The following is a 21,342-nucleotide window of genomic DNA, read 5'->3' as shown; positions in this document are numbered from 1 at the left end:
ATAAGAAGAGATTTCAGTTCTTTTTTAATAAATCAAAAGGAAATATGACAGATTTAGGAATTAACTAACTTTTTTGTGTTGTTAATGAAAGCAGTCCAGGATCATGGCATAAAATTTGGCTAATAGAAAACCTCTGTAATCCTACCATCCCAGATATAACTTATTAGCATTTTTGGTGCATTTCATTATTTTCTGTATGTGTTGCATTGTATATTCATGTAAATTCATTTACTAAGTCATGCAGTTTATATCCTACTTTTGTTGTATGTTCAAAGCTATTTTAAATATAGCATGCATACAGAAAAATGATCATGAGGATACAGTTGATTAATTTTCACAGACTGGACACACTTATAAAACAGCTGTATTATGACACAAAATGTTATTAGCACCTTGGAAACAACCCCCTCAGGTTATTGATTTTTTGCTCATTTTGTTTTTGTCTGGCCACTTAATAGAATATCCCTGGAGAAATTATTACTGAATTGGGGAAATAGGTATCACAGAGGAGACCGTTTGTGAGCTGCTGCCACTGATGTGGTTAGAAGTTCAACAGAATGTAGGCAAATGCAAACATGTGAAGGTTTTAGGAGTTAGGTTACTGCATTTTGTGTGTGTGTGTTCCTTATATGTGAGTGGTAGGAAATAGTGGAAACAACTAGTGGAGGAGAGCCTTTTGTGCCAGCCAAGTAGTGAAATAAGAGTACTAAGAATATTTATTTGCAGAAATTTAAAATATATTTTTTTATTTGTAGGCACACAAGTCTCTGAATTTTGTTTCAACGCTGCTTCAGATTACTATGTCGGAACAACTGGATTTACCTGTGAGACAGGCAGGCAAGTTTCCTGAATTATTTTCTTGGATTTATGTAAATAATGTTTGAAAGGTTCATAGTTGAATAGCAGATGTGTCTTAGGAAGATCCTTCGGTGATTTTCTTCCCGGAAAATTGATTTGCCCCCCCTGTGTTTACTACAAACTGTCACAAGTACCTTGATATCTGGTGGCAGAGTTTCAAGGAAGTGGTATTTCACCGAATTAAGAAAGAAGCTGGAAAATTGATGAGGTTTATTGCAAGATTCTCCATTTTCTGTTTCCTTCCATGATGGATGATTCCAAGATACAAACCTCCAGTTATTTGCTTTTACTGTTCTATTTAACCATTTAAAAGATACTATTTCTTAGTCGCAGTTTCAACAAATATTAGTTCCTTCAGTATCAGAGTCTATGAAGATGTGGCATGCTACTTCTGATATTATCTGTTAGTCAGCAAAGTAATGAAATTCACATCTTTAGTGCTTGTTATTTATTTGCAGGTGTATTTCTTTTTTTTTTTTCTTTCTTTTTTTTTTTTTCCCCCCCACCCTGCAGGTGTATTTCTTATAGGACATATAAACTGTGAATAACTTTACTGTTCTGGAAAAACCACTTATATTCTGGAGTTATTTTTTGCTGTTCTTTTTCCTTACACCGATTTTGTTTTTTAAAAAAATTTTTCCGCTTACTTTATTTAATGGAAGCACATCCCTTTTCTCTACATAGTGTTCATCTTAAAATTTATGTTTTAATGACTAAATGATTTACCTTAATGTTCCATATGCTCTGAAACCTTTCTCGGTTGTTGGAATTTAATATAAGGTCTGTATGGTTAACAGTTGTATTCTGAGTGCCTAAAGAATTGCCTGACACAGTGAAGGTACTCAGTAAGTGAATGAATGAATGGAAGTTACGAGTTTTTTTAAATCGGCATATAAATAACACAAATGGGACTTTTGTGTCTATAAAATACGGTAATTTCACTGAACCTTGGTCAACAGTAAATCTTTAAAAAGATTTTCTAGTTAAATAGGAAAAGGTTGGTTTGACTATTTTAACTGTCATTTCTCTTTTACTAATGAAGTTGACATTTTCCCCTTTGGCTATTTTTTTAGATAAGAATCTTTGCCTTTAAATCTCAAAATTTTTACTAAGATGTTGAAAGCCTTTGGATTTAGGAAGGACCTTAAGCACATTAGAAACTTGATTATGTGTTTTAGCAAAATTAAATTCTACTAGAAAGTTGTTTTTTTAGTATGTACAAAGCCAGAAGCAACTGAACTGTGGAATTGGTCCTAATTTTTAAAGTATCATTACTTTCAAATGTACATTCTTATAATTACTGAATTATATTGTATAGTGCATGGTATATGCTGGTTTCATTTGTTAGACTTTGAAAGATACATTTACTGTCTTTGTAGTAGAGCTCAAGCATTCTGGATGGAGTAGAGTGAATAATGAGGTTCTTGCAGTGCAGTTCCCACTTGTTTATGTGTTTTGTTTGACCAAACACTTTTTAAAATACTGAATCAAAATTGTACAAATAAGCATATACATCCACTTCTTTGGTGCATTATGATAGAAAGAAATACTCAGAGGCTATTTCTCACAGTTCTGGAGTCCAAGATTAAGTAGAAAATTTATTGATATGTGTGTGCTGTTTTGTTATTTAAAAGTTTCATTTAAAAAACAGACTTGGTAAAACAGCTTTCCTACAGAAAACAGGGTGAAAAGTGTTGTGTGTAAATGTACTGTAAAAACGATTTTGTCTTAGTTTGCAGAGTTACTGCAGTTCAGTTCAGTTCAGTTGCTCAGTCATGTCCGACTCTGCGACCCCATGAACGGCAGCACGCCAGGCCTCCCTGTCCATCACCAACTCCCGCAGACTGTATGTTTAATAATGACTTTGTGGGTGATTACTGTAGCCAACATTAAAGTCGTGTTTTGTCAACTTTTTAAATACTAGAACACAGTATTTTAATTTTAAAAGGATAGCTTTACTAGCAGTGGTTGGTCTGAAAGAAATAAACTGAGGTGTAGACACAGGGATGCTTACAGTGCTTTCACATTCTTTTGTCTAATTGATCTATATTTTAGGTGTTATCTATTTGAAAAATATGATAACGCAGTATTGGCCTGATCGGGAAACAGCACCAGGGGATATATCCCCTTATACTATTCCTGAAGAAGATCGACATTGTATTCGAGAAAATATTGTAGAAGCCATTATTCACTCTCCTGAGCTCATCAGGTATGTATGTATTTTAAACTTAACCATTATTGAAGGTAATAATTTTCAAGGTTTGCAGAAAAGGGAATCTTTCAGAACATAAAAATTGGTTGTTTTGGAGACTTCCCTGGTGATCCAGGGGTTAAGAATCCACTTTACAATGCAGGGGATGCAGGTTCAGTCCCTGGTTGGGGAACTTTGATCCTACATGTTCTGGAGCAACTAAAGCCTGTGTGCCACAACTCCAGAGTCAGGGTGCCACGATTGAAAGATTCAGCAAGATGCAGCAAAGATCCCTAATGCTGTAACTAAGACCCAGCGCAGCTCCCTCCCAAAAATCTGTCCTTTCTGAAGCACAAAACTTAAATACTGTTACAGGAAAATTACTTTTTTATTTTCTCACTGCAGTTTAATTTTACATTAATTAAAACCCAAAACTTTAAACTTCATGTCAGACTTGTGAAATATACTATGTTCAGATGAAAGGGAGCATAGAAAATTATAGAATTCTGTCATATACTTTATATTATACTGATGTTCTGAATGAAACCTGTCAGTTGATGGGGATGAAAAAAATACAATTATCTGCATTTATAACATTTGTTGGGTTTCTTTTAAATCAGTAGTAATAGTTTTTGTTTAGTGACTTGTTTTTTTTAATTTATTTTTGGCTGCACTGAGTCTTTGTAGCTTTGCTCAGGCTTTCTCTAGCAGCAGTCGGGGGCTACTCTTTGTTGCCGTGTGCTGGCTTCTCATTGCGGACCACAGGCTCTAGGTACTCAGGCTTCAGTAGTTGTAGCATGTGGGCTCAGTTGTTGGCAGCTTGCATGCTCTAGGGCGCATGGGCTTCAGTAGTTGGGGTGCACGGGATTAGCTGCTCTGCGGCTTGTGAAATCTCTCTGGACCAGGGATCAAGCCTGTGTCCTCCACATTGGCAGGGGAATTCTTATCCACTGCACCACCTAGAAAGTGCAATTCAGTTGCTCAGTTGTGTCTGACTCTTTACGACCCCATGGACTGCAGCATTCCAGGCTTCCCTGTCCATCACCAACTCCCGGAGCTTGCTCAAACTCATGTCCATTGAGTCAGTGATGCCATCCAACCATCTCATTCTCTGTCTTCCCTTTCTCCTCCTGCCTTCAATCCTTCTCAGCTTCAGGGTCTTTTCCAGTGAGTCAGCTCTTTGCATCAGGTGGCCAACGTATTGGAGTTTCAGCTTCAGCATCAGTCCTTCCAGTGAACACCCAGGACTGATCTCCTTTAGATGGACTGGTTGGATCTCCTTGCAGTCCAAGGGACTCTCAAGAGTCCTCTCCAACACCACAGTTTAAAAGCATCAATTCTTCAGCGTTCAGCTTTCTTTATAGTCCAACTCTCACATCCATACATGACTACTGGAAAAACCATAGCTTTGACTAGATGGACCTTTGTTGGCAAAGTAACATCTTTACTTTTTAATATGCTGTCTAAGTTGGTCACAGCTTCTCTTCCAAGGAGCAAGCGTCTTTTAATTTCATGGCTGCAGTCACCATCTGCAGTACTCTTGAAGCCCAAGAAATAAAGTCTGTCACTGTTTCCATTGTTTCCCCATATATTTGACATGAAGTGATGGGACCAGATGCTATGATCTTAGTTTTTTGAATGTTGAGTTTTAAGCCATATATATATATTTGGCTGCTTCGGTTCTTCTGTTGGGCATGTGGGATCTTTCCATTGTGGTGAAGGCTTTTCTAGTTATGTCATGGGCTTATTAGTATTTCTTCCTTCTTATTGTTTATTTTTGACTTTCAGGGTACAGCTTACTACATGCATTCATCATATCATCAAACATGATTATCCAAGTCGCTGGACTGCTATTGTGGACAAAATTGGCTTTTATCTTCAGTCTGACAACAGTGCATGTTGGCTAGGAATTCTTCTTTGCCTCTATCAGCTTGTGAAAAATTATGAGTAAGTATCTCTCAATTCCTGTAGTTCTGAGAAGTAGAAAAAGCTTGGGATATTTAAGCTAATCGGTTTGAACAACTTAAAGTTTCATTTGATCTATATACCAAAGTTAGTGAATTACATGTTGATTTTAATTGTGTCTTCGTTTTGAAAGAGCATTCTTGTTTTAAATCTGCAGTCTCTTCTGTTGATTCAGCTGTGAAATTCCTTGTCACCTTTTTTCTTAATCATCTGTTTCCCTATTCAAAACCTAAGTTATCTATAACTCCTGTATATAGACACCTCAATTTGTGCTGATAAAAGGCCTAAAGATAAGCTTTTTTTAAGATATGAAAGGGGTCAGAGTACACTGAGCTTTAGAACTCTTTTTCTGGCTTTCTGTGAATTTTTTATCTTAATTTGAGTTGTTGCTAAATTTCAAGAACCTACCTCTAATTCTTTAAGAAGAATGCGTTGGAAATTCATTTGATCATTTTTTAACCATTGCGTTTGAAGGATTCATAGTCACCTGCTTCATTCAGTGTTAGTGTATTTGAGCAAATTACAGCCTGTGTAAGTACTTGGTATCAGTAAGAAAGATTTAGGGATCATTTTAGACCTGGGTTTAGGGATCAGGAAAAAAAATCTAACCTTGGAAGTTGAGATATAGCACTAAAAGTAATAAGCCGAATGTTGTTGAGGTTTTTCTCTTAAGTGTGTGGTGAAAATGATGAAATTGGTAGGCACTTAAAAATCTTGATGTTAGAACATTAAAGAGGAAGGAACACTACACCATGATGGTGGCTTTATTTCTAGTCCTAACAGCTACACATTGTGAGCCCTGTATTTCTGGGGCTTGTAGTTAGCCTCTGATATCCTTTCTGGGTCCCACTCAAAGTAGCTGATGAACTGCTGCTTTTGTTCTGAGCAGGAAAGAAATATAGCATTTACAGTATTGGTACTGGTGTTTTCTTGTGTTCCCACCAGCTACCCATCTTCCTGCTAAGGGATGTTCCAGCTGTTGCTCCAACCTCTGTCGGAGTGCCAGTTGTTGTAGTTCTGGTAAGTGAGTGACTGAGAGAGAATAACAGTAGCAAGCTGTCATTGCATTGAGAAGGTTCACGTCTCTCCTGCCGTGTAATCTTTAGCAGGAGAGAGTGTGATAGGGATTTTTAAATGGAACACAGGAGACTGCTGCAGTGGTGGAATTTCAGTTTATCTTCAGCCAGTGTCTGTGGAGCACAAGGTGTTCACGAGGGATCTGTGTGGACTAACGCAGTTCTCAGAAAATGCATGCCGAGATTGAAAGTTGTGATGGCCTTCAGGAGCATAGATCCTCAGGAAATGCTTGTCAGTTGAAGGAGCATAGAAGGAACAAAGAGGAAAGTGATTGGCTAGTTTTTGAGAATTCCCTATGAGTATGGTTCACCAGATTGACACTGGTAGTAGGCTTTTATTTGTGGGAAGAGGTGAGCTCTACCTTCTATTCCTCCACCATCTTGATCGCTCCGTAGGCTTTTATTAGTGTCACATTTTCACTCTTTGAGGAGCTTTCAGGTCTTACGGAATAGTATTTGTATCCTTCCGTAAATTATTTTCATACTCATTAGTTTGGATATTGTACCATCCAACTTCCAGGCCACCACTCAGTGTAGAGAGGGAGTTAGGAGAGAAGAATGTCTTAAATAACATGGAATGGGTATTCAAACTATCATAATGTGGGTGATCACCTGGATTGGATAGTGGAGAGAGGGTTGCATAATATAGTTCTCATCTTTGTTGTTATAAGATAATATTGTCAGTAATTAATATAGCTTGTCTAATCAAATTGGAGAGTGCAAATGGCTTCCTTTTGTTTTTATTGACTCAAAGAAATGTTCAGATAACCTTTAAATGTATACTAGGTGTAATTTCTGAGCATATTAAATAATATTTAAAACTGTCAGTTAATTGTTTAATCTCAAAACATTATTAGCATGAACATTGCTCTTGCTTTAGTCTTGGCAGTTTACTTTGCTTCTCATTTCACCCAGCGGGAAAAACAATCCAGCCTTTTAGGAATGTCTGCCTTTACCTTTAAAAATGTGCTAACATACTCAATTTTCAGAAACATTTCTCCCTTTACAAAAGCTACTGATAGATAAAACTGGGATCTGGTAGGGGAAATCAGTAACTTAAAATTAAAAAAAAAAAAAGCCAATAGACCTTTTAACAGTACTGTTAAAATGCTAAGGATCTCTATGGAGGAATGTCTCAATTAGTCAGCACTTCTTTACTCATATCTTTGAAGCAAAATGTAATTCAGAATTCAGGATTTTTTAGAGTTTAGAAAGGTTTAACAAGGTTCACATAATATATATTATATTGAAATCTGTACCAGTATCCAGGAATCAAACACTATTTTTTATATATGCTATAAGTATATGAATATTTACTCCAAATGGGATAAACAGAGATCATCAATATCCTGTTGAGGTCAGGCTTTGTTGCCAGAAAGGTTACAAAAGAACTTCTGATTTATAGTGCTTTTAGAAATAGAATATTTTCTGCTTTACAGATGCCATTTCTTCCTTAATGCTTTTGGTGTGTAAATCACTTAAGGATGGTAATACATAATTATTTTATATCAATCAGCTCCTAATGTTTAAAAACCAAATCATTGTAACTCCTCAGTTTTATCAGTATTCACAGTTAGTGATAACATAGTAAAATGGTTAAAGGGCAGATCCTGAATCTGCTAAGGTTCACACCTAGATGTATATATTAGGGAAGATATTTAACTTCTCTGTGCCTCAGTTTCCTCAGCTATAGAAGTGAGAATATTAATGAGGCCTTGAAGGTTGTTTACCTCATAATAAATGCTCAGTAAATTTTAGATGTTCTGTTGTTATTTGAGGTTTTTCTCAAGTTGCTTTTTGCCTATGATTTAATTCCATAATAGATTTTTCTTCTAGGACTATAAAATTGCTTAGAAAATACTTGCTTTTATCTGTATAAACAGGCAAGTAGTTTAAATTTATATCTCATATTTAATTATAAATAAATTCTCACAGAATTAGTTTGTATTCCTACCCAAAGGTATAAGAAACCAGAGGAGCGGAGTCCATTGGTAGCAGCAATGCAGCATTTCCTGCCAGTTCTAAAGGACCGTTTTATCCAGCTTCTTTCTGATCAGTCTGATCAATCTGTCCTCATTCAGAAACAAATTTTCAAGATCTTCTATGCTCTTGTTCAGGTAATTTTATAAAGTAGTTTTTAATATATACGGTCAGCTATCATTTGGCACCTTAAACGATGATAAAGAATGTCTTTCAGCTTAAGAATTCACAAAACTGAAAATCAGTTCTTAGAGTTTACATCTAACACATGCTTTGTCATGCTATATGTGTGTAGATTGTCCCACTAATTACAAAACCTATTCCTAAGCTTGACATAAAATGATTAAGACTGTGGGTTTGACTTTGTATATTCTAAATCTTCCTGGGATAAAAGACCCAAATAAGGAAATGGTGGTATCTATAGTCTCAGTTCAGTTCAGTTGCTCAGTTGTGTCCGACTCTTTGCGACCCCATGAATCGCAGCACGCCAGGCCTCCCTGCCCATCACCAACTCCCGGAGTTTACTCAAACTCATGTCCATCGAGTCGGTGATGCCATCCAGCCATCTCATCCTCTGTCGTCCGCTTCTCCTCCTGCCCCCAACCCCTCCCAGCATCAGGGTCTTTTCCAAAGAGTCAACTCTTCACATGAGGTGGCCAAAGTATTGGAGTTTCAGCTTCAGCATCAATCCTTACAATGAACACCCAGGACTGATCTCCTTTAGGATGGACTGGTTGGATCTCCTTGCAGTCCAAGGTACTCTCAACACCATAGTTCAAAAGCATCAATTTTTCCATGCTCAGCTTTCTTCACAGTCCAACTCTCACACATCCATACATGACCACTGGAAAAACCATAGCCTTGACTAGGCCGACCTTTGTTGACAAAATGATGTCTCTGCTGTTTAATATGCTATCTAGGTTGGTCAAAATTTTCCTTCCAAGGAGTAAGCGTCTTTTAATTTCATGGCTGCAGTCACCATCTGCAGTGATTTTGGAGCCCCCAAAAAACAAAGTCTGACACTGTTTCCCCATCTATTTCCCATGAAGTGATGGGACCAGATGCCCTGATTTTAGTTTTCTGAATGTTGAGCTTTAAGCCAACTTTTTCATTCTCTTCTCACTTTCATCAAGAGGCTTTTTAGTTCCTCTTCACTTTCTGCCATAAGGGTGGTGTCATCTGCATATCTTAAGTTATTGATATTTCTCCCGGCAATCTTGATTCCAGCTTGTGCTTCCTCCAGCCCAGCGTTTCTCATGGTGTACTCTGCATATAAGTTAAATAAGCAGGGTGACAGTATACAGCCTTGACATACTCCTTTTCCTAATTGGAACCAGTCTGTTGTTCCATGTCCAGTTCTAACTGTTGCTTCCTGACCTGCATCTAGGTTTCTCAAGAGGCAGGTCAGGTGGTCTGGTATTCCCATCTCTTGAAGAATTTTCCACAGTTTATTGTGATCCACACAGTTGAAGGCTTTGGCATAGTCAATAAAGCAGAAATAGATATTTTTCTGGAACTCTCTTGCTTTTTCGATGATCCAGCGGATGTTGGCAGTTTGATCTCTGGTTCCTCTGCCTTTTCTAAAACCAGCTTGAACATCTGGAGGTTCACGGTTCACATTTGCTGAAGCCTGGCTTGGAGAATTTTGAGCATTACTTTACTAGTGTGTGAGATGAGTGCAATTGTGCAGTAGTTTGAGCATTCTTTGGGATTGGAATGAAAACGGACCTTTTCCAGTCCTGTGGCCACTGCTGTGTTTTCCAAATTTGCCAGCATATTGAGTGCAGCACTTTCACAGCATCATCTTTCAGGATTTGAAATAGCTCAACTGGAATTCCATCACCTCCACTAGGTTTGTTCGTAGTGATGCTTTCTAAGGCCCTCTTGACTTCACATTCCAGAATGTCTGGCTCTAGGTGAGTGATCACACCATCGTGATTATCTGGGTTGTGAAGATCTTTTTTGTACAGTTCTTCTGTGTATTCTTGCCATCTCTTCTTAATATCTTCTGCTTCTGTTAGGTCCATACCATTTCTGTCCTTTATTGAGCCCATCTTTGCATAAAATGTCCCCTTGGTATCTCTGATTTTCTTGAAGAGCTCTCTAGTCTTTCCCATTCTGTTGTTTTCCTCTCTTTCTTTGCACTGATTGCTGAGGAAGGCTTTCTTGTCTCTCCTGGCTATTCTTTGGAACTCTGCATTCAATTCCTTTTCTCCTTTGCTTTTCACTTCTCTTCTTTTCACAGCTATTTGTAAGGCCTCCTCAGACAACCATTTTGCCCTTTTGCATTTCTTTTCCATGGGGATGGTCTTGATCCCTGTCTGCTGTACAATGTCACGAACCTCCGTCCATAGTTCATCAGGCTGTGTATCAGATCTAGTCCCTTAAATCTATTTCTCACTTCCACTGTATAGTCATAAGGGATTTGATTTCAGTCATACCTGAATGGTCTAGTGGTTTTCCCTACTTTCTTCAATTTAAGTCTGAATTTAAGTCTATAGTCTCGGGGGACTGTAATTACTTATGAAACAAATTTTTCGACTAGGATTAAAATCCTTGCTCTTCTTGTGCCACATGGCCAAAGAAAGATTTGTCTCACCTGCCAGGATCTTTGGTTCAATTCATACCATTACTTATTTTTTATAAATCTTATTTAAATAGACTATAAGTTATTCTAGGGCATAGGACCAAATGATTTTTTGAGACTAGCATACCCTGAAATCAAATTATAGTACTGGCTCATTTGTGAAAATAGAGGTCCTGAAATGTTAAATAGGATATTGATTTTATGCTCCTATTAAGTGATATGATTTATCCCAGAAACATGAGAGTATCAAGAGAAACCAGTTTTTGTGATTAAGTTTTATATTATGCAAAAAGAGAGACCTATAAACAATCTTTAAGGATGGTAGATAAAGTATTTGATAAAATAATCATTTCTGCTTTAAAAAAGAATAACTTAAGTATCCTGTAATAGAAATTTCCTTAACTGAATAAAAGATATTGTATCTTATGGTGAAAATTAGATGTATTCCCAGGAATTTGGGAATAAAACAAGGATGCTCACTATCCTTGCCACAGTTGACCATTGTACATAAACTAACCAAATCAACCAGATGAGAAATTTGCCTATTTACTAAAAGAGGAAATGTGGATTGCATGAAGTATGTTTTTTAGGTTTTATAAAGAGTAAAAGGAAGTTGGATTTTCTTTTGTAAAGATTTTAAAATATTGATTCTTGATTTTAATTCAGTATACATTACCACTGGAGCTGATAAACCAACAGAATCTGACAGAATGGATAGAAATTTTAAAGACTGTTGTGAACAGGGATGTACCTAATGTAAGTGTATTTCCTATATCACTGAACTTAAATATTTAGTTACCTTTTGAGAATTTTAACTATATTTCCTAAAACATTCTTTGAATTTATGTAGTTTGTGATGTAAATTTTCCTAAATACATGTTTCATTTGTTTATATATGTGAGTATATTAAGGGAAAAATTATAAAGCTTATTTTGTGTGTTATTTAAAGTGCTTATATATAGCTGGTTTTTTCCATTCTAATTCTCTGTTTCTTCAGTTTTTAATTGAGTTCATAAAATGTATCACCTGGCATAGATAGAAATTTTTTTTTCTTGTAGTGAGAACTTTTAAATCTACTGTCCTAGCAACCTTCAGATAAACAATATTTTTTTGTTATTTATTATTTATCAAATCTATAGATACCATTAAGGTTGTGTAGTAGTCTGTTATGGATGTTCCATAATTAAACATCTCCTTATTAATGAATGTTTCGTTCTTGTCATTTTTCTTTGTTACAAATAGTTTTGTAAATGAATGTTTTCGTCTGTTTATATTTATGTATTTAAACTAGTATTTCTGAAAGTAGATTTTTAAAATGGAGTTTTTTTTGTGCCCCTTTGATTTGTGCCCTTTAACTATACTGGTTTTAGTTAAGCTGCTTGCCCAGGCCTTGATTTGTATTATTTGGATCATGACTACAATGTTTTTGAGTTTAAACTTTTATAAAGACTTTTTTTTTAAATTTATTTATTTTAGTTGGAGGCTAATTACTCTATAATATTGTGGTGGTTTTTGCCATACATCGACATGAATCAGCCATGGGTGTACATGTGTCCCCATCCTGAACCCCCCTCCCACCTCCCTCGCCATCCCATCCCTCAGGGTCATCCCAGTGCACCAGCCCTGAGCACCCTGTCTCATGCATTGAACCTGGACTGGCGATCTGTTTCATATATGATAATATACATGTTTCAGTGCTATTCTCAGATCATCCCACCCTCGCCTTCTCCCACAGTGTCCAAAAGACTGTTCTATACATCTGTGTCTCTTTTGCTGTCTTGCATGTAGAGTTACCATTACCATCTTTCTAAATTCCATATATATGTGTTAGTATACTGTATTGGTGTTTTTCTTTTGGCTTACTTCACTCTGTATTACAGGCTCCAGTTTCAGCCACCTCATTAGAACTGATTCAAATGTATTCTTTTTAATGGCTGTAAACTTTTATAGACTTTGAAAAAGCATGTCCTTTGTAACTTAAGTAGTGAAGCAAAACTCCTATTATAAACAAAGGTTAGTACTTTCCCAAGTATAGCCTTTTATAATGAAAGGCCAGTGTTGGAGGAGCATTCATGTTTTTGTGAATCTGTTCTGAACTCACACTATTCCTAATTTTAGATTATATTGTCTGTCATTAAATAAATGTCTCTTTAAAGGAAACACTTCAAGTTGAAGAAGATGATAGACCTGAGTTACCATGGTGGAAATGTAAGAAGTGGGCTTTACATATCTTAGCAAGGCTTTTTGAAAGGTAAACTCTTCTCATTATGTGATAACTTAAGTTTTTTTTTAAATTTTCACGATTTGGTGCTTTTTAAATAAGTGCTAATATAAAACATTATAAAGACATGATGGGCATTTTAATGTTCTTTTAGATATGGAAGTCCTGGCAATGTTTCCAAAGAGTATAATGAATTTGCTGAAGTGTTTCTGAAGGCATTTGCTGTTGGTGTCCAACAAGTAAGTTTAAGATAATTTTTCCACGTAAAAACATGGCACTGTTAATTTATCTTGCTTATTTCTAGTTTCTTTGTCATCCAAAAATTGCATGTGGCAGTCTTTAACATCTTGAACACTGTAGTTAGCAAATGTTTTGGTCTCAGGACCGCCTTACAGTCTGTATTATGGATTATATTACATGTAGTGATATTTACTGTTTTAAAAACTGAGACAAAATTTAACAGTATTAATTTACTTAAAAGTAATAGCAAACCTGTCACATATTAATAGACTGCATGTTTTTTGTTGTTGTTGAAAATAGCTGTTTTCCAAAATGAAAAATTTTTAGCAGGAGGAAATGGCATTGTTGCACATTTTTACTAATATCTTTAATGTCTGCCTTACTAAAGGCTAGTAAAAGTTAGTCATATACCACATCTACCTCTCAATTCATTGTTTTAATTTGTTCTAATGGAAGTAAATAAAGATAATTTGGTCTCAAAGATAAGTTGGAAAAGGAAAGTCTGATTTAATATACTTTTCACATAATTGTGGAAATTTTTTATATCATACCAACATTTGACAGTGGTATTTTCTTAAAGGTTAATTGTAATATAGAGTTTGAAACTATAACAATAAACATCTCATATTCTGTTATATTAACATTCATTGGTTTGGTATTGTACTTTCAATGGGTCTTTTATCCATATATGATTTTGTAATCCTGCCTTGGTCATTGGAAAATATTGACTTAGTGGGTCAGTGGCAATTTTCTGAATGTTAATTGATTTCATTATGTAACTTGAAAAATTTTCATTCGTTCATATCACCACTGATCTTATCAGAAGTATCTTTAAATATTTAAATGCTGTCAAGTGGAACTCAGTGGTGGGTATAAGATTTTGAGAATTCTAGTTTTGCTTGAAGTCTCAGATTTTAACACCAGTTACATATTCTCACTTCAGTAAGAGGCTTATTTTGTTCATTTTTGAGGGTGAAAAAAAATTTTGCCATATACACAAGTCTAAATAACCATAATTTATCAATCAGTTTTTCTTTCAAGCTTATGGTATTTGTTGGAAAAAACTTTTTCAATTCTGACTCTTCCTTCTCTTCGAAATGAATCTTTCGCCTTTTACCGAAGGTTTGCCTGGGGAGGGATAGGCAAGTGTTGCTTCATTTTTTTTGAGGCCTTGTGAGATAAACAAGGCCCAAAGAAAAAAGCTGTTTCCGCTTTTCTTCCAAGCATTGTACTTTGGTATGTAGCAGAAGTGCTGCATGTATACTTCCCATTTATTAATATTTATATTACTGGTTCATAAAGGACATTCCTAAAGAAAGTTTGTTCTGTGATTATGTGGCTGTAAAGAATATGATGACTGCTAGTACACTTTAGTGCCACTCTGTTGACTCATGTTGGGCACCTGAAGTTTTACCTCCATGAGTTTTGTATCATTGATGCAAGTGTCAACACAGTAAAAATGGCAAATAATGTCTGAGCATTATTATGGAAATAGTTTTGGCCTATCAGACCCTGTGAGGTCTGTGGATCTTATTTTAACAACTGCTGTTTTCAAATATCAAAGATGAATTAGAACTCTTAGCAGTCATTAATTGCTTAAATGGTTTGGGTAAGATTTTCCTAAACGCTGATTTTAACAATATAGTGCTGTCTCAGTGGTGTGTTCATAAATAGCATATGATTTTCTCTTCTTGTATTTAATCAGAAACTCATCCTTTGATGTACAATGTTACTTCAATTTGCTTGTTTTACTTTCGGAATAAATATAGTTCTCCAATACATAAATTTAAAAATTACTTTCTTTATAATAGAATCTGGTGGTTATTTTATGTTGATGATGTGGGTAGTGTCAGATGTTTTTGCTAGCTTGTAAATAGTTAAACTCTATTTAAGCTTTGGTTTTTGATCAAATTTTTTTTCAAAGGTTTTATTGAAGGTCTTATATCAGTACAAGGAGAAGCAATATATGGCTCCCCGAGTTTTACAACAGACGTTAAATTATATTAATCAAGGAGTTTCCCATGCTCTCACCTGGAAGAATCTGAAGCCTCATATACAAGTAACATTTTTCTATCTGAACTATTTTTCTAGAAAATATATTGGAAATAATGTTAATTACCAAAAGGGTTGAAAAAATCCTTTTTTTTGTGTGTTACTTGGTCTAGTTCTGGTAGTTTTATATTAGAAAGATAAAGTAATGCCCTGAAAAACTTTATAAAAGGTATTTTGTAAATATTCAGATTATTTGTTTAATCTGAATCTATTGTCTTAAAATTTGCCTTTAAGTTCTTACTGTTAGATCATGATTAGTTTAACATGACTAGTTAACATGTAATTTGGAATAGACAAAGGACTATTTCACCAAATTACTTTTGAGGCTAATTGGTTTATGTACTGTTTTCAGTATATTTGCTTTGTTTTTAACTGTAGGGTTTGATGGACTAAAATTTCACTCTGTATTTTCTAAGAATACTTAATTGCTACCTATGTATACATGTCTTATTTTGTGACACGTGCCTTACCCTTGTTGCACAGAGGGTAAGAATATGTACATTGGTGGTTGATCTGAGAATGCATTTTAATGCATTTATTTATATTTTACTGAAGTTTGATATTAAGCTTTAAAACACATGCTGTAGAGTTATTTTTATTTTAGCACTTATTAGAAATTTGAAAGTTTAAATTTGAAAACTGAATTAAGGTTACTTTTTTAACTTTTAAATTGCAGGGCATTATCCAAGATGTTATTTTTCCATTGATGTGCTATACAGATGCTGATGAGGAACTTTGGCAAGAAGACCCTTATGAATATATACGCATGAAGTTTGGTGAGGACATTTCACTTTTTTAGAAACAAAATATGTCAGTAGTTAAGGTTCTATATGATAAACCTTGAATATTAAGCCCTCACCTTTGGAACTGAAAAGTCTTCCATTATTTTAATATAATTTATCCATTGTGAAGTCATTTGGGAACTTTTCATTAGTTTGGTCATTTGATAATGATAATCCTCGTTTTTAGCAGATGTAAATACAATAGTGTTAGTAGGTTTTGACTATTGGATATACCTCTGGCACATGCCAAAATTGTTAGAAATTCAAGGGTACACCTTAACACTAAGTATCTAAACTGTGCTTTTGGATCCCATGTCAGTCATCATGTGTATGGAAATTGAGAAGACGCATACTGGAAGCTGGAGTCATACGGAGTCTCTGCATGGAACTAAAGAATTGTAATTTGGCTAATGTTGAGTATTAGTCTTTCTTCCTACCAAAATCTAATGTACTTAAAGTAGTTTGTATTTTTGTGACCCCATTGTGAAAATTCTCACAGTAGTGGGGTTTTGTATGATAGAAAATAATCATTGGGAGAAGTTAATGGAGTAAGATTTAATTTGTACAGGAAAGACAAGGCATTAGGCTTTTGCAAAATTCTATGGAAATCTGGGTTTGTTTTCATGCTCGTCTTCTGTGAAGATTTAGCAAAAACTAAAGGTCCTTTTTTGTTATCACTGAGCATCATTTGTAAATTATATGAAAATGTTTCATGAAAAATTTGAAATTACTCTTTTTCTGTATTCTGTATTAATTTTAAATTTATTCTGCAGATGTATTTGAGGATTTCATCTCTCCTACCACTGCTGCCCAGACGCTCTTGTTTACAGCCTGTAGTAAGAGGAAAGAGGTAGGTTATTTAGTGTGTGGATAAATTCTGCTTTAATATTTAAAATATGTTCAGATATACACTTAGGGGTTTTTTTTTGTTTATTGAAGTATAGTTCATTTACAGTGGTAATTTCTGCTATTAAGCATAGTGATTCAGTTATTTGTACTTTCTTTTCCATATTCTTTTCCGTTACAGTTTATCACAGGATATTGAATATATTTCACCCTGCTATACAGTAGGACCTTGTTGTTTATCCATTCTGTATATAATAGTTTGCATCTTCTAATCCCAAACTTTTAGTTCTTAATGGTTTCTTAAGATCATCTTGTCATCAGTGTTTTAAAAGGATTTTTGGATATCCAGTAAAGCAGTACTTTTCTCTCTTAATCTAGGTACTACAAAAAACTATGGGATTTTGCTACCAGATTCTCACAGAACCAAATGCCGATCCTCGAAAAAAAGATGGAGCCCTGCATATGATTGGTTCTTTAGCTGAAATACTTCTGAAGGTATTTGTGTGTGTGTGTGTGTATGTGTGTGTACGCACATGTGCATGCAGTTAGTTTGTTTTAGTAGTGGCAATTGAGATAAAACTGAATTGAGGTACAGTTCGTATACCAGGGAACCCCATGTATCTCAGGTGGGAAAGAATCTGCCTGCAGTGCAGGAGACCTGGGTTCGATCCCTGGGTCCGATCCCTGGGTCGGGAAGATACCCTGGAGAAGGGAATGGCAACCCAGTCCATTATTCTTGCCTGGAAAATTCCATGGACAGACCATGGGATTGCAGAAAGTCGGACACAACTGAGCAATTTTCATATACCATACGGTTTGTCCATTTAAAGTGTACAGTTTGGTAGTTTTTCTTATAAAGAGTTGTGCCACCATCAACTCTTAATTCCAAAGAGTTTTCATCATCCCTAAAAGAAACTTTTAGAAGTCACTCCCCATTTTCTCCCAAATCTCCTAGCCCTAGCTGTAATCTCCTTTATGTCTCTGATATGGATTTTTCTGTTCTGGACATTTCATATAAATGGAATGATAAAATATGTGGTGCTTACTGAGTGGCTTCTATGGCTTAGCATATTTTCAGAGTTCATCCATGTTATGACATGTGTAAGTCTTTATTGCCAAATAATATTCCATTGTACTGACATGCCACGTTTTATTTATTCATTCATCAGTAAATGGACATTTGTTTCTACTATTTGGTTATTATGAACAGTGGAGTTGTGAGCATTTCTGTACACATTTTTGTGTGCATGTGCATTTTCATTTCTCTTATGTAATACATACCTATGACTTGAATTGCTGATCATATGTTGGGAGACTGCTGGACTGTTTTCCAAAGTGGCTGTACCATTTTTTATATATTAATTAGCAGTGTGTGATGATTCCAGTGTCCGTGTCTTTATCAACTTTTGGCTATTGTCTTTTAAAGTTATAGCCACCCCAGTTGGTATCAAATGGTAATTTTATTGTGGTTTTAATTTACAATTCCGTCACGGCTAATGATATTGAGAATCTTTTTTTATGCTTATTGTCCAGTCTTCCTCGGAGAAATTTCTGTCCAAATCTTTTGTCCATTTTAAATTGAGGTATTTATGTTTTTACTGTGATTTGTTAGAGTTCTGATACACACACACACACACACACACACACACACACACATACATATATATATATATGTATTTTTTTTAATCTAATTTTTTTGGCCACACTGGGTGACTTGTGGGATCTTAGTTCCCCAACTAGGAATCAAACCTGGGCCCTGGGCCCTGGGCCGTGAAAGTGTAGAGTCCTAACCTCTGAACCACCAGGGAATTCCCTGTATATTCTAAATGCTATGCTAGAAAGCTTTCAAATACAGTTGACGTCTGAACAACACAGGTTTGAACTGTTTTCGGGTCCGCTTAACATGTGGGTTTTTTTAAGTAGTAAATACTACAGTTAGTCGAATCCGCAAATGGAGTTGGTTGAATCCATAGATGCAGAATCACAGATATGCAGGGCTAATTGCAAATTTAGTGGCAGATTTTCAACTGCACAGAGGGTTGGTGTGCCAACCACCTCATTATTCAAAGATCAGGTGTATATGATTTGCAAGTATTTTCTGCCATTCTATGGATTATCTTTTATCTTTTCACATTCTTGATGGTGTCCTTTAGGGTACAGTTTCTTATGATTTTGAAAGTGTCTTCTATATTTCTTTGTTATTGCTTATGCTGAAGGTAATTCTTTTTGCGTGTTATTTTCTTTTCATATTGTATTAAATTGTAGTGTTTTTTCTTCTCAGAAAATTGGTTTTGCCAGAAATTTGTAAACCTGAATATATCCCTTCACAGCCTAGAAACATGTTTTTGTGACACATTTTCTGCTAAAGAATGAGTGATTGGATTAGATGTATGTTTAGAAACCTCACCTTGAATACATTTTGTCTGGTATTTGTGAAGTCAAGATCTGAAATTTATTTTCATTTTAAAGTTAATAAATGATAACTATTTCCAAATGTATGTAAATAATTAGATACAGTTCATCCAACTCCCAGAACCTTGGTCTATATGATGCTCCATTGACTTCATTAATTTGTGAGTGTATTTTGTGTATCTTTGAGCTTTTCTACATCTGTTTGCTCATTCTTTTAGTTTATAAAGGGTAAATTAAGTGGTTATTTCTTGTGTATAAGGCTGGGCATCTTGAGTGGATTCTAATGGCACTTTGAAATTTTTGTTTTAACTTTATTTTTAAATTTCATACGTAGAGAAAATTTCAAAAAATAATTCCCATTATTACCTTGAGCAGAATATTTCTCAATCTATGTTGTATTGTTCATGTAGAACCTTTCCAAAGAGGTTCTTTCATATAATTTTATAAGAGAAAAATGTTTTGTAAAATAAGGAATAAAATTAACCATTTTTCTATTACTTAAACACCACTGGTGTTAATGTTTGACATAATTGCTTTGTAAACAAATGATGTAAAAAGATTAAAAAATGTATAGTGATTTTGATGTTAGAGAATAAGAAAATTGGATATGGGTCTTAGGGTTCAAAATTCCAGAATAAATACGTCTTGACATCATTAGTCATTTTAAGGATTTGTGTATCTGTTTGACATTTGAGATGATTATATTTGTTTATTTGTTATATTTGTTTATTTTTACAGAAAAAGATCTATAAAGATCAGATGGAATACATGTTGCAGAACCATGTGTTCCCTCTCTTCAGCAGTGAACTAGGCTACATGAGAGCCAGGGTATGTTTTAAAGCTGTATTGTTTGTTCATTTACGTCTTATAATGAATAACTGCTTATGTGGACTTTTATATGGAAGCTTTTAAATGTTCACTTTAAAACCCTATTTTATCCTAGACTTTTGTGTTTCTTCAGATGGCTGCTCATAATGTGTGCATAGTTTTCATCTGTGTCTGATAGCAGCATCTCTCTGTGTTTTGCATTCAGATCTTGCTATCCACACAAACATCATGCAGCCAAAGAGTAAGTTGGGATCATAGTACTGGTCTAGTGTTGTCTCTTTTGACTTTATCTACCACTGGCCAGCCTCCAAATTCCCACACAAGAACTTTGGCACTAGAAATACTGTCACATGTTAGAATTTAATGTAAGACACCTATAGTAACTCACTGCATTTTTTTTTTTTTTTTTAAAGGCTTGCTGGGTCCTTCACTACTTTTGTGAAGTGAAGTTCAAAAGTGACCAGAACTTGCAAACAGCCCTAGAACTGACCCGAAGATGTCTGATTGATGATAGGGAAATGCCTGTTAAAGTGGAAGCTGCCATTGCACTTCAAGTGCTGATCAGCAATCAAGAGAAAGGTAAAGGATTTGTATATACAAGACATAGTCCTAGAAACTTGACACATTGTCTTCCTTTTTATTTGAAGCTGTTTCTTGTTTGCTCTTTGGTATATATTGATTCAGGTTTTAAGGGGTTTTAGCTGTTAGCACCAGAAGTTTTTTTCTCTTTCTTTTACAGCTAAAGAATATATCACACCATTCATCAGACCCGTCATGCAGGCTCTTCTTCACATTATACGAGAAACAGAAAATGATGATCTTACCAATGTAATTCAGAAAATGATCTGCGAGTATAGTGAAGAAGTTACTCCTATTGCAGTAGAAATGACACAGCATTTGGTATGTTATTTGACCAGTAATGTATGCATTACTCAGATTATAGCAGGTATTTTCACAGAGCTTACTGTGTATCAGGCACCATTCTAAGTCCTTGATACATATTTTAACTCATTTAATTCTCATACAGTCCTGTGTGAGGAATATTCCTATATCGAAAGAAAATGTGAGTTATAAAAAGGTTATTTAACTTGCCCAAGTTAGAAGGGGTGGGGCTGGGGTTCACACCTGTACTGTGTGCCTCTGCAGCGCAGAGTTTGACATGTACTTACATTACATCATGACTGACTTGTTTGTGTGGTTTCCTAGAATGCTTTGCACCAACTTGAAATACTAGTTATAAGCAGATTTTTAAAGTGAAATTTTTTAAAATAATTATTTTATATTTGAACTTTGTGTACAGTACA

The 21,342-nt window shown here is 35.2% G+C and overlaps 1 protein-coding gene and 1 non-coding gene across 2 annotated transcripts in view; both read left to right on the top strand.

The window, feature by feature from the left end:
- The window catches only part of IPO7 (importin 7), a 44,485-nt gene that overhangs the window by 12,559 nt on the left and 10,584 nt on the right, over positions 1-21,342 (top strand). Inside the window, exons 2-15 of the mRNA XM_061147873.1 lie at positions 756-837; positions 2,914-3,067; positions 4,838-4,996; positions 8,051-8,207; positions 11,324-11,413; positions 12,814-12,908; positions 13,033-13,117; positions 15,043-15,177; positions 15,847-15,946; positions 16,726-16,802; positions 17,177-17,293; positions 19,949-20,038; positions 20,452-20,617; positions 20,778-20,938. Of these exons, the coding sequence (XP_061003856.1) occupies positions 756-837; positions 2,914-3,067; positions 4,838-4,996; positions 8,051-8,207; positions 11,324-11,413; positions 12,814-12,908; positions 13,033-13,117; positions 15,043-15,177; positions 15,847-15,946; positions 16,726-16,802; positions 17,177-17,293; positions 19,949-20,038; positions 20,452-20,617; positions 20,778-20,938 (1,668 nt within the window). The remainder of the gene's footprint in view (positions 1-755; positions 838-2,913; positions 3,068-4,837; positions 4,997-8,050; positions 8,208-11,323; positions 11,414-12,813; positions 12,909-13,032; positions 13,118-15,042; positions 15,178-15,846; positions 15,947-16,725; positions 16,803-17,176; positions 17,294-19,948; positions 20,039-20,451; positions 20,618-20,777; positions 20,939-21,342) is intronic.
- Positions 20,179-20,363, top strand: LOC133064888 (small nucleolar RNA SNORA23). The gene has a single exon (XR_009694761.1). It is a non-coding gene; the product is annotated as a small nucleolar RNA SNORA23 (small nucleolar RNA).

This window comes from Dama dama, chromosome 1 (assembly GCF_033118175.1).
Source record: "Dama dama isolate Ldn47 chromosome 1, ASM3311817v1, whole genome shotgun sequence".
NCBI lineage: Eukaryota > Metazoa > Chordata > Mammalia > Artiodactyla > Cervidae > Dama > Dama dama.
Note: the sequence above shows the minus strand (reverse complement) of the source record. Positions and strands in the feature narration are given on the sequence as shown.